Here is a 12,214-nt window from a genome sequence, read left to right as displayed (position 1 = left end):
AAGGGAGGGCAAAACCAGATGGGAGGCTAAGGGCAAGTCTAAGTGGGCAAGGGCACAGGCCAGGGCCAATCCTGTCTGGAGATGGGACAGCAGTGGTCCCAAGGACTGACCCAGTGTTTCAGAGTTCTCCCATCATTGATCTGACCTCTTGCCCCAGGATTTCCACTGTTGACGCCACCATTGCACAGCTGGCCTGGGTACCGTGCAGTGCCAGCAAATTCTCCTGTGATACAAAGCTTTGGGATTCACCCCACAGTAATCTGAGGAATGTAGCTGACATTCCCCTCTGCTTTTTCTGGGTGTGCCTTTGTATCTGCATCTGCTGAGAGACAAACATGTCTGGAGACCCAGCTCCTGGCTGGGGCACAGCTGTGTCCTGCGACCCAGCAGACCTCCGACTGTCTGATCCCTTGGATGTTCCTGCCTCCATCTGATGTGCATCAGAAGCTGCATGGTGCTCACCAGATAGTGACCCAGCAGCCTGCCTGCTAAGGTCACCGACCAAAGTGTGAGTCACTGCACGGTGGATAGTGCGGGTAATGGCTGTGGTGCTTTATCCTGTCCTCCTTTGAGGTTGTGTTGAAGGTAGATGATAAGACACCATTAGTGGATGGGCCAGGCTCTTCAGGTGATGTTCCTGCATGGCAAAGGACATGATTTTAGTACATGGCCAGAGCAGCGGTCTGGGATACACAGAACCCACTTGAGTTTGGCCATTTGGATGAAGGTGCAAGGGCTCCTCACTTTTCTCCCACAGGCACACCTCCGTCTCAGTGCAGGCCCACTCCTGCTCCTTCCCTGTAAACTGTAGGGCTGTCTCCTTAAAAGGAGGCAGCATTGCTCACTCAGGGATCCCACCGCCCATCTTCTCTCACTCACAGCAGTTGTGGGCAAGCTTCTCCTGCAGGAACACAAATGGGAATAATGTGAACTGGATGCCTGGTGGGGTCAGAGTTTGATGAAACCTGCTCATAAGCAGGGAGAGGTCTGAGGAGGAGTGCCAGGGGTTGGGGTGGGATGCGGGCTATTCATTTGTGGGACAAATCCTGTTTTTGGCCTCTTGCAAGATTTGATGTCCATGATGAGGGCGTCACAGGCTGCTCAGCGTTTATTGCCCATCTCTAGTTGTCCTTGGAGAGCAATTGAGAATTAACCACATTGCTATGGCTCTGGAGTCACATGTAGGTCAAACCAGGTAAGGATGGCAGATTTCCTTCCCTAAAGGACATTAGTGAACCAGATGGGTTTTCCCGGCAATCGACAATGGTTTTATGGTCATCAATAGGTTCTTAATTCCAGATATGTTTTACTGAATTCAGTTCCCACTATCTGCCATGGCAGCATTCGAACCTAGGTCTCCAGAATATTAGCGGAGTGTTTGGATTAATAGTTTAGCGATAATACCACTAGATCTTCGCACTCTTGGATGATTGTGGGAGGTTAGGTGCTGGGGCACTGCAAGGTGACGGCAGTGGGATCGAGGTGACAACAAGGGGAGTGATGGAAAGGTGGAGTACAGAGAGGAGACAGGGAGATCTTACTCTGGCTGATTGGACTAGGTCATTCATCTTTTTTTCTGAATTACAAACCCGTCCCCTTGTGCAGGCCACTGGCAGTTGCCAGTGTTGCACCCTATCATCTCCCAGGTATGACTCATTATCTTGCCAGAGGTCCACCTGCCAGCCCAATGATATATTGTAGCCTGCCTCTCCTCTAGGGCATACAGCATATGGGTGAGGGCCTTTTCCATAAATCGAGGAATTGGTTTCCTCCTGGATTCAATGAGAGCAAATGCTGTGGAACCGTTTAAATATCATGCCCCCTTCATTGATGTGCTCAGATGACCCTTGGGGTGGGTGAATCAGATGCTTTGCGTCTCAAGCGTGGCCCTTTTCAAATGAAAAAAAAATCTTCTAAGTGCCTGAAAATTGTGGCCTGGATTGCTCTGCTGGGGCCAGCGGGGAATTGCAGCGATTTTCTCACCAAAAATGACATCTTGTCATTTTTTATTGGGTAAATTACACCCATAGTTTTTTGCTCATCAAATAGACACTGTAGTGACAACCCAGTGTGCAAGGTCTCGCTGATCCACCTGCAGCCTCTGATGTCAGTTTACTACTCATACAAATGCAAACAAAATCTGACCAGAATGGTTGACTGGAAATCATTAGTCAGTGTTATTTATGAGAACATTTCCCTTTGATGTTTTTGCCTTTCATCTTTCCCCCCTTAAAAGTGATAGAAGCTTTACTTTCACAAAAGCAGCAAAACATTACGGTATTAATGTCAGATTTTTAATTTCTTTTGCATGAAAGTATGTGCTTCTTCTGTGAAGTAATGAAAAGGATCATGAAAGTACTTCACACTGACGTGCTTTCACTGGAAGTGCATTGGCTTCAGGTTTTCAAAACGATTAGATGGATAATTTAGACAGCAACATTAAAGCAATGTGCTGAGAATGAAGGGGAGGAATAAAGAGAGCTCCTGACCTCTTCCCCATCAGAACTTCTATCTGTCCCTATTCAGTTGCTGATCATTTGAAATTCAGTTTCCAGGTTTATCATTTATCTGTAATTGCAGTTCAAATCAAAACCAAATCTCAGTGAAGTCCAATTATTATATTTTAAAGAGCTAGCTTCACAAATTCACCATTTAAAAGTCAGAAATGATGTGGCAGCAACTGCATTTATGATCATTTTAACTCTTAATTGCTTGCACCAAGCTTTTATGCCATCCACAGCATGCCCCCTTTTTGTGAGTTGATCTCTCCATTTAAAATAGAATTTGGCATGAACATATTACAGTAACATTGTGTACATTAGCTTCCAGGCTTGTCCCTTCTCTTTGGTTAAATGTAAGAAATGCATAGGAACTGTTCCTGTGAAGCAGCAAGCCTAATCAAAACAGTTTACTCGAGTATAACGTAAATATATTCTTTGTAACAGTTGTTATTTATGATCAATACAGCAGTAACTTTTCCATTGTTGGGGTGTACATTGGAGATAAGTTTGCCTACCATTATGTGATCTCTATAAACCAATGAAACGCACAATATTATCAGGCTATGTCATTCAGGCTAAAAAGTTAGAACAATTTTTCCTGTAATATTACTGAACCATAATTGAATTCGCAATTTTTGTTGAAAAATAACATTATTGTCCTGAAAACAGCAAACTCTTATGTAGTATATTTAACTTAAGTGCAAAGAGTAGCATAGACAGTATTCTGCCTCAATGCAACCATTACGATGAACGTCACAGAAGAACTTAGAAAACCACGTTGCATTTGTGCCCAAATTTAGGCACCTTCTGGCTAAAACAGAATAAGAAGAGTTGGTTTGTATACCATATTGACTTAGCAGTAACTACTCTTTAAACAGAAAAAGCTCACTTTAATGCAACAATATAAGAATATAAGAAATAGGAGCAGGAGTAGGCCATCCAGTCCCTCGAGCCTGCCCCGCCATTCAATAAGATCATGGCTGATCTGAAGTGGATCAGTTCCACTTCCCGCTCTCTCCCCATAACCCTTAATTCCCTTGTCTATCAGAAACCTATCCACCCGTGACTTAAATATATTTAGCGAGGCAGCCTCCACCACTTCAAAGGGCAGAGAATTCCAGAGATTCACCACACTTTGAGTGAAGAAGTTCCTCCTCAACTCTGTTCTAAACTGCGCCCCCCCTTATCTTGAGGCTGTGCCCCCTAGTCCTGCTATCCTTTCTAAGCAGGAAGAATCTCTCTATCTCTATCCTACCTATCCCCTTCATTATCTTATACATCTCTATAAGATTCCTCCCCTCAGCCTTCTAAACTCCAACGAGTACAGACCCAGTCTATTCAATCTCTCTTCATAGGCTAAACCCCCTCATCTCCAGTATCAGCCTAGTGAACCTTCTCTGCACTCCCTCCAAGGCCAATACATCCTTCCACAAGTGCGGCGACCAAAACTGCACACAGTACTCCAGCTGCGGCCTCACCAGTGCCCTGTACAGTTGCAGCAAGACCTCCCTGCTTTTATATTCTATCCCCCTCGCTATAAAGGCCAACATTTATATATATATATATATTGTCCTGAAGTTTCACACGAGTCTTATAAAACAAAGTATGGCACTGACCCACATCAGGTAATATTAGGTCAAATGGTCAGGTAAATTTTAAGGACTGTCTTAAAGAAGGAAAGCAAAATAGAGAGGTGCAGGGAGGAAATTCCAGAACTTGGGCTTAAACAACTGAAGGCACAGCCACCAATTGTGGAACGATTCATTGAATCATATAATCCCTACAGTGCAGAAGGAGGCCATTCAGCCTATCAAGCCTACACCAACAGCAATCCCACCCAGGCCCTACCCCCATAACCCCATGTATTTACCCGACTAATCTCCCAACACTAAGATTCAATTTAGCACGGCCAATCCACCTAACCTGTGCACTGGAGTGTGGGAGGAAACCAGAGCATCCAGAAGAAACCCACGCAGACACAGGGAGAATGTGCAAACTGCGCACAAACAATCACCCAAGGAGAATCAAACCCAGGTCCCTCGTGCTGTGAGACAGCAGTGTTAACCACTGTGCCACCGTGCCATGAGAATTCACAAGTGATGTGGATGTGCCGGCATTGGACTGGGGAAAACACAGTAAAAAGTCTGACAACACCAGGTTTTAGTCCAACCGATTTATTTGATAGAGGGAGTCCCCTTGAAAGCTTGTGAGTTTACTATCAAATACATCGGTTGGACTAAAACCTGGTGTTGTCAGACTTTTTACTGAATTCACAAGTGACCAGAATTAAAGGAACACAGATATTCCAGACAGTTGTGGGCTGGAGGAGATTGCAGATAGAGAGGTACAAGACCATTCAAGGATTTAAAAACAGTGATAAGCATTTTCAAGTCAAGAACTTGTTTGATGGAAGCCCATGTAAATCAGTAAGCATAGGAATGATAGGGAAATGGGTCGTAACGGCTGGGTTTTGGATGATCTCAGTTTTGGAGGGTAGAATGTGGGAGACCAGCCAAGAATACAATAGAATAGTCGAGTCTAGAGGTGATGAAGACAAGAATGAGGGTTCCAGCAACAGATGAGCTGAGACAGGCAAAGTCAGACAAAGTTACGCAGGTGGAAATTGGCAGTATGTGATGGATACAAAGATAAGATTGGAAGCTCATCTTGGAATCAAATATGGCACCAAGGTTGCCAACACACTGACTTAATTTCAAATTGTTGTCAGGGCAATAGATGGAGTCAGTAGCTGGGAAACAGTGCTTGAAGTAAATACCTTTTGAAAAAATGAAACTTTATTTTGGTGATTCAACCAAATAATAGTGTTTCTTCTCACAATGGCGCCATAATATATTACTTGTGGCATCTGGTCAACCAATCTAGAGTCAATCATAGATAACCAATGGATAAAGACAAAACAAATCAGTTGACTACCATTCTGTCCCCATCCTCTGCCACACTTGAGTGTTAACCCCAAGCAGTTTACCCTAGATTTATAGCAATAAAAATAATTAGGTTACTGTCAGTATGAAAATAGCATAAATCAAATAATCTATGCTATTACTTCTTCTGTCTGTTTCAAAGAGAATTAAAATCTCATCCAGAAAACATTCACAAGAGCTGTTTGTAAAAGGTTTACTCATTGGCATTGCTACAAATTCTTATGAAACAAAAAATATAATGATTCTTCTCATCCAAAACTGGATAGATCCTTGGCTCTGGTATAATTGTCTTTCCACAGAACTACCAATTTCACTAAATGTATTTTGTTTCCTGCAGAAAGTAGCCTGAGTACAACAATTACCAGTAACACTACCAAGGTTTTGGAGGGCAACTCGCTCCAGTTCAACTGTGAGGTTCGCTCGGCCGTCAGGAGCCACAGTCGCCTTTCTGTCACTTGGCAATTGATCAACAAACAGAAACAGGTCACTGATATTATCAGCTTGGAACAGGACAGCACTCAGGTCATTGGCACACTGTACCGTAAGCGTGTCTCTAACGGAGATGTCAGGCTGACCAAACCCCGGCCAGATTCTTTTGTGCTGCAGCTGCATAACTCGGCGATGTTGGACGATGGTGAATACGTTTGTACAGTGGGTGAATGGATCATGAATGTGGGTGGAGATTGGCAACGAATCGGAGAGAAGTCTGCTCGTATTGTAGCGACGGTAACACCGCTGGGTAAGTACTTGCATCAGAAAAGTCCGAGGACTGTAAATTGTTTCCGTGTGCCAGTCTACTTCCTGCCTGATTATTTAAAAGGAGCATTTTCTTGTGGACTGGATTAACACTGGATATGTTGTGGTAATTGCGGTATTGATGAAACAAAGTAGTAATGCTGGAATCTCAACTTATGAAATATGTAATGGGGAGGAGGATACTGGGGAGTTAAGAATGAATGTAGCATGATATTTTCAATGTGAGGAGCTCATTGGGTTCGATCCAGCAGATTGAGTTGTGGAGAGACTGGCAAGTATCTTCTGAAACTCTGCACCTCCAACTGGTGGAAACTGGCTGTTGAGCTATACTGTAATAAGGAGAACAATGCTAGCTCACTCACATACAGTGGGTGATTCTCTCAAAAGCACTGAACTGACGAGAAAACAGGTCTTAATCCTGATCGTTTTTCCAGTTCAACTTCAGAACTGAATCTCCCACACTCTGTGAAATGCAGAGATCACAATCGTGAACCTCGCTCAAAATCCAGGGGAAGGGTGGGACCTATTTGTGCCGGAGTCTGACAGTTTCAGAACTCTGTGCATGTGCAGTGACCTCAATCTGTCAGTCTCCCTGTTTGCTGGGCAGACTCGCACTGTCGCCCCTCCAGATCCGATTAAGGAGGCCCAATTACGGCAACCCCCAGCATTCCTGGGACAGCCCCAACCCACCCCTTCCATCCCGGACTGCCCCACTGACACCCCCCCTCCTCGGCAGACCACCCCCGCCCCCCGTTCCGCCCCGATCACTGGCCTCCCTCCAGCCCCGACCGATTCCAATCAGAGTAGCAGCGGGATCCCCCACCCCCACTGATTGCCCCCTAGACCTGACCCTGGCCCCATCGCTTGGCATTGCCCTATGCTTGGTGGGCAGTGGCAAGTTGGCCCCGGGCATAGGGGCACAGGCTGGCACTGCCTTGGGTACCCATGGCCAGGGGGCACCTCCCCCTCCCCATCCCCATCCCCTGTCACCCGACCCCCTGGGGGGCCCCAATCACACCTCCTTTCACTCCGTTGAGGTCTTCTGCTAAGGTCCCTGAACATGGGGAGGTACTCTAAACCCCGCCGTAGTGAAATACTCCTGGCAGCGTGGGGGATGCTATTGGGCTCGGCAAGTTCCATGCTGGGCCCGATAATCACATTTAAAATGGATTTAAAATACATTAAAAGTTTGTTTAAATCATTTACTTCTCATCCTGCTGGTTTCCGACATGGTTGCAACTGTGGTTGTTCTCCGGCTCTGGGAGACACACGCGTGAATTCACAAAATAGGGGGACACATGCACGATTCCTGTGAAATGGCCAGCATGCACAGCTCCCCTGACCTGGACCCGCCAGAAAATTTGTGGGTCATAATGGGAGAATTGTCTCCACGTTGTTTGCTAAGTTGAGGTACTCACTGTCTTTAGCTTTTGATACAAATATGGCCTAGTCCATGCTTGATAGCTGTTACATGACTAACTAAAGGCTATGGACCAAATATTGGAAATGGGATTAGAATAGATTTGTGCTTGGACTCGATCATCCATGAGGTTATGGGGGGAGTCGGGGTGTGGCGGTGTTTGTTCGTGTTTGTTATAATCTTTCAGAGGTGCTTCCAAGGTGATGTGGAATTCCTGGAGATGGAAATATTGTAACCAAATCAACAGATTGTATATAATTTGATAATCCAAAATCTAACTTGGCTAAACTAAGATGTTCCCATGGTCAAATAAGATCCAATGGCTGAGTTTACATACAAAGGTTGGTCACATAGCTAAGATATTAGAGGGTGGGCAATATCTCTGAAACAATACCCCAGTATGAGTGGGTGCCTTCAGGAAGGAGAAGGTTGAGCAGGAAAAGATCCTGGAAACCTTCTATGATGTAACAATTTTTGGGAAGTTTTGTTTAGATCATCTAAATTGACACTAAGTTTTTTTTTGGATTACTTCACAGAAACAGGCTTCAGTGTTACTGCGATAACACGAACACCATCCGTGATCTACAACAATGCATTTGAGCTCCAGTGTTTCATCAGACCCATCTATCCTTCCCGCGTGTCAGTCGCTGTAAAGTGGAAATTCCAGCCAGCTGGATCGAGGAACAACTATGACATTATCACCTTTGCACATGACACATCCATTTCTTGGGGGGACAAGGCGACTGATTTCGCAAATAAAACAATGATAATAAAGACAATGTCCAATATTGTCCGTCTGGTCATCTCCAAAGCCAGTGACTTGGAGGCAGGGAAATATCAGTGCATCGCTGAACTGTGGCACCAAAACCAGATGCACCAGTGGGTGAAGAAAACCAATAAATCTTCAAATATTCTGGAGGTGAAGGTTAAACCCCCCGGTAAGTGAAGGCTCACTCGGTCAACACAAGTAAAGTATAACTGTCAGCCTGGTTAGCCAAACAAATGTCTCTGTTCAATACATCAATATGTCTGTCGATCTGTAATCTCATCCTTTAGTCGCCCTTTTCAATTCTTTGCGGTTGAACAAGCGACTTACGTTCCTAAGCAATTTGCTTAATGCCTTATTAGCTTACAGCCCAGAATATTTTGCTTTACAGTATTTGGATAGACTAATGTGAGTTGCAAGAATTCTTATTAAATTTTAAGCAGCAATCTCCTTATGATTACTGAGTAACACTGTGCTTTAATCTTTCAATTTTAAGAAATTCAGCAGTCTGAATTTGCTGCTTTTCACCTACACACACATTTATTGAACTGACGCATTGATTGGCAATGTGCAGTTTAAATATGTATCATTTACTTATGACAGATCTTTCTTCTCCTCTGGCTTGAAGGTGTCCATTCCTTGCTGAAGTAGTTTGTCTGGTGCTGGATTGCACTATGGTATCTTGCCCAGAGAGATTCATTAAGCAATTGTGAATCTTGACAGTGAGCCTTTGTAGGTTGTTGTATGGGATTCCAAGGCTGGTCCCGTGATTACCCAACATGGGGATGCATACATAAAAAACATAGAAAATAGAAGCAGCAGTAGGCCATTTTTCCATTTGAGCCTGCTCTGCCAACATTATGATCATGGTTCAATAGCCTGATCTCCACTACCACACCTGCCCCCCCCCCCCCCCCCCCCCCCCCCCAATATCCCTTGACCCCTTTCGCCCCAAGAGCTATATCTAATTCCTAAATGAACACATATATTTTAGCCTCAACTACTTTCTGTTATAGTGAATTTCACAAATTCACCACTCTCTGAGTGAAGAAATTTCTCCTCATCTCAGTCCTGTGACCACTAGTTTTGGACTCCCCACCATTGTTTTAAAGTTTATTTATTAGTGTCACAAGTAGGCTTACATTAACGCGGTAACAATGAAGTTACTGTGAAAATCCCACAGTCGTCACACCAGTTCAGGAACACTGAGGGAGAATTTAGCATGTAATGTCTTTCGGACTGTGGGAGGGAACAGGAGCACCTGGAAGAAACCCACGCAGACACGGGGAGAATGTACAGATGCTGCACAGACAGAGACCCAAGCCAGGAATCAAACCTGGGTCCCTGGTGCTGTGAGGTAGCAGTGCTAACCACAGTCCCACTATGTCACTCCCAAATGTTGGGAAGATTCTTTCTGAATCTACCTTGTTTAATCCTATTAAACTTTATAAGTTTCTATGAGATCCCCTCTCACTTTTCTAAACTCCTATTAATATAATCCTAACCGATTTAGTGTCTCCTCATATGACAATCCTGCCATCCTAGGAATCAGCCTGGTCAACCTTCACTGTATTCCCTCTGTAGCACAAACACCCTTCTTCAGATAAGGACACCAAAACTGCACACAATACTCCAGGTGCAGCCTCACCAATTCCCTATACAATTGCAGTGAAACATCCCATCCTTATACACAAATCCTCTCACTAAGAAGGCCAACATTTGCGTTCTTTACTGCCTGTTGTGCATGTGCACTTACTTTCAGTGACTGGTGTACGAGGACACAAGGTCTTGCTGAGTATCCACCTCTCTCAATTTAAATCCAATCAAATAGTAATCTGTCTTCCTATTTTCTGCTATTGAAGTGGATAACCTCACATTTATCCACATTATACTGCATCTGCCATTCATATGCCCACTTACTCAGCCTTCCAAATCATGCTGAAGCATCTCTGCATCCTTCTCACAACTTACTTCCTGACCAACTTTGTATCACCTGCAAATTAGGAGATAATACATTTAGTTTCCTCATCCAAATCTTCAATATATGTAATGTGAACATTTGGGGCCCTAGCACAGGTTCCTGCAATGCCCCATTAATCATTGCCTGCCAATTGGAAAAGTACCCATTTATATAACTCCTTGCTTCCTATCTGTTAACTGGCTTTCTATCCATTTCAAGGCACTACCCACAATCCCAGGCGCTTTAACTTTACATGGTAATTTGTTATGTGAGACCTTGTCGAAAGCCTTCTCAAAGTTTAAATAGACTGGTTCTCCCTGGCCAACTTTACTAGTTACATCCTCAAAGAATTCCAGTAGATTTGTCAAGCATTTCCCTTTTGTAAATCCATGCTGACTTTGTCTGATTATGCCACTGCTTTCCAAATGTTGAGCTATGAAATCCTGGAAAATGGATTCTAGCAACTTCCGCAGTACTGACATTAGGCTCACTGGTCTATATTTCCCTCTACCTCCCTTTTTGAATAGTGGGCTGAGCTACCCTAAATCTGTAGGAACCATTCACAAGTCCAAAGAATTTTGGAAAATGATTACCAATGGGCCACTTTCTTAAGTACTCTGGGATGAAGGTGATCAGGCCCTAGAGATTCATCTGCTTTCAATCCCATTAATTACTCCAAAATCATTTCTCTACTAATATTGATTTCCTTCGGCTCCTTACTAAAACTTATGTTTCTTAGAACTTCTGTTACATTATTCATGTCTTCCTTTGTGAAGTAAGAAGTCTCACAACACCAGGTTAAAGTCCTGCAGGTTTATTTGATAGTGCAAGCCACAAGCATTTGGAGTGCTGCCCCTTCATTAGGTGAGTGGGAGTTGTGTTCACAAAAAGGGCATATAAAGACACAAACTCAATTTACAAAATAATGGTTGGAATGCAAGTCTTTACAGGTAATCAAGTCTTAAAGGTCCAGACAATGTGAGTGGACTTTAACCTGGTGTTGTGAGATTTGCGAGTAGGTCCTGCCCCACCCCCATGGCACTGCCTGATGCCCACTGGCAATGCCAAGGTGCCCCTGGCCAGTGGCACTTTGCCACTTGAGCAGTGCATTGGCACAGACTAACACTGCTAGGGTGCCCGTGCCCAGGGGGCACCAACTCCCCACAATCTGACCTCCTGGGAGACCTGACTGCAACCCCCCCCCTTCACTCCAGTGGGGTCTCACCTTGTTCCTCGAAAGTGGGGAGCTAGCCTGAAGCTTACTGGAGTGAAATACTGCTGGTGGGGCGGGAGATGCTATCGGTCCTGGAGAATTCAGTCCCAGGCCCAATAATGACATTTAAATAACATTAAAAATGGATTAAAATTACTAACCTGGTCTTCCTGTCGGTTTCCAGCATGGTCCCGACCATGCTGATTTCGGGAGGTGGGAGATGCGCATGTCTCGGGAATGCACGCATGAATCCCACGAATCAGTGTACATGCGCATCTCCTGACCCGACCCACCAAAACATTAGCAAGTCAGAATGGGAGAATTTCCCCGTGTCTTTGTTGATTGAACACGCCTGCACTTTTTTCCTTCATAGACTTCTAGAGATTTACAGCATGAAAACTGGCCCTTCAGCCCTACTTGTCCATGCTGCCTTTTTTTTAACCATTAAGCTAGTCTCACTTGCCTGCATTTGGCCCATATCCCTCTATACCCATCCTACCCTTGTAACTGCCTAAATGCTTTTTAAAAGGCAAAATTGTACCCGCCTCTACTAGTACCTCTGGCAGCTTGTTCCAGACTCTCACCACCCTCTGTTATCTTCATAAAAAGACAATTTGTTTCAGAAGATTACTACATCACATAGATGACATTGGTTC

At 44.4% G+C, this 12,214-nt stretch overlaps 1 protein-coding gene across 1 annotated transcript in view; it reads left to right on the top strand.

Moving 5' to 3' along the window:
- Positions 1 to 12,214, top strand: part of LOC145353228 (immunoglobulin superfamily member 3-like) — a 202,438-nt gene that overhangs the window by 134,777 nt on the left and 55,447 nt on the right. Inside the window, exons 5-6 of the mRNA XM_080203774.1 lie at positions 5,781 to 6,182; positions 8,156 to 8,557. Coding sequence (XP_080059900.1) covers positions 5,781 to 6,182; positions 8,156 to 8,557 — 804 coding nt within the window. The remainder of the gene's footprint in view (positions 1 to 5,780; positions 6,183 to 8,155; positions 8,558 to 12,214) is intronic.

Source organism: Carcharhinus amblyrhynchos, chromosome 15 (genome assembly GCF_965287045.1).
Source record: "Carcharhinus amblyrhynchos chromosome 15, sCarAmb.v2.hapA, whole genome shotgun sequence".
Lineage (NCBI taxonomy): Eukaryota > Metazoa > Chordata > Chondrichthyes > Carcharhiniformes > Carcharhinidae > Carcharhinus > Carcharhinus amblyrhynchos.
This window is presented reverse-complemented; position numbering and strand designations above follow the sequence as displayed.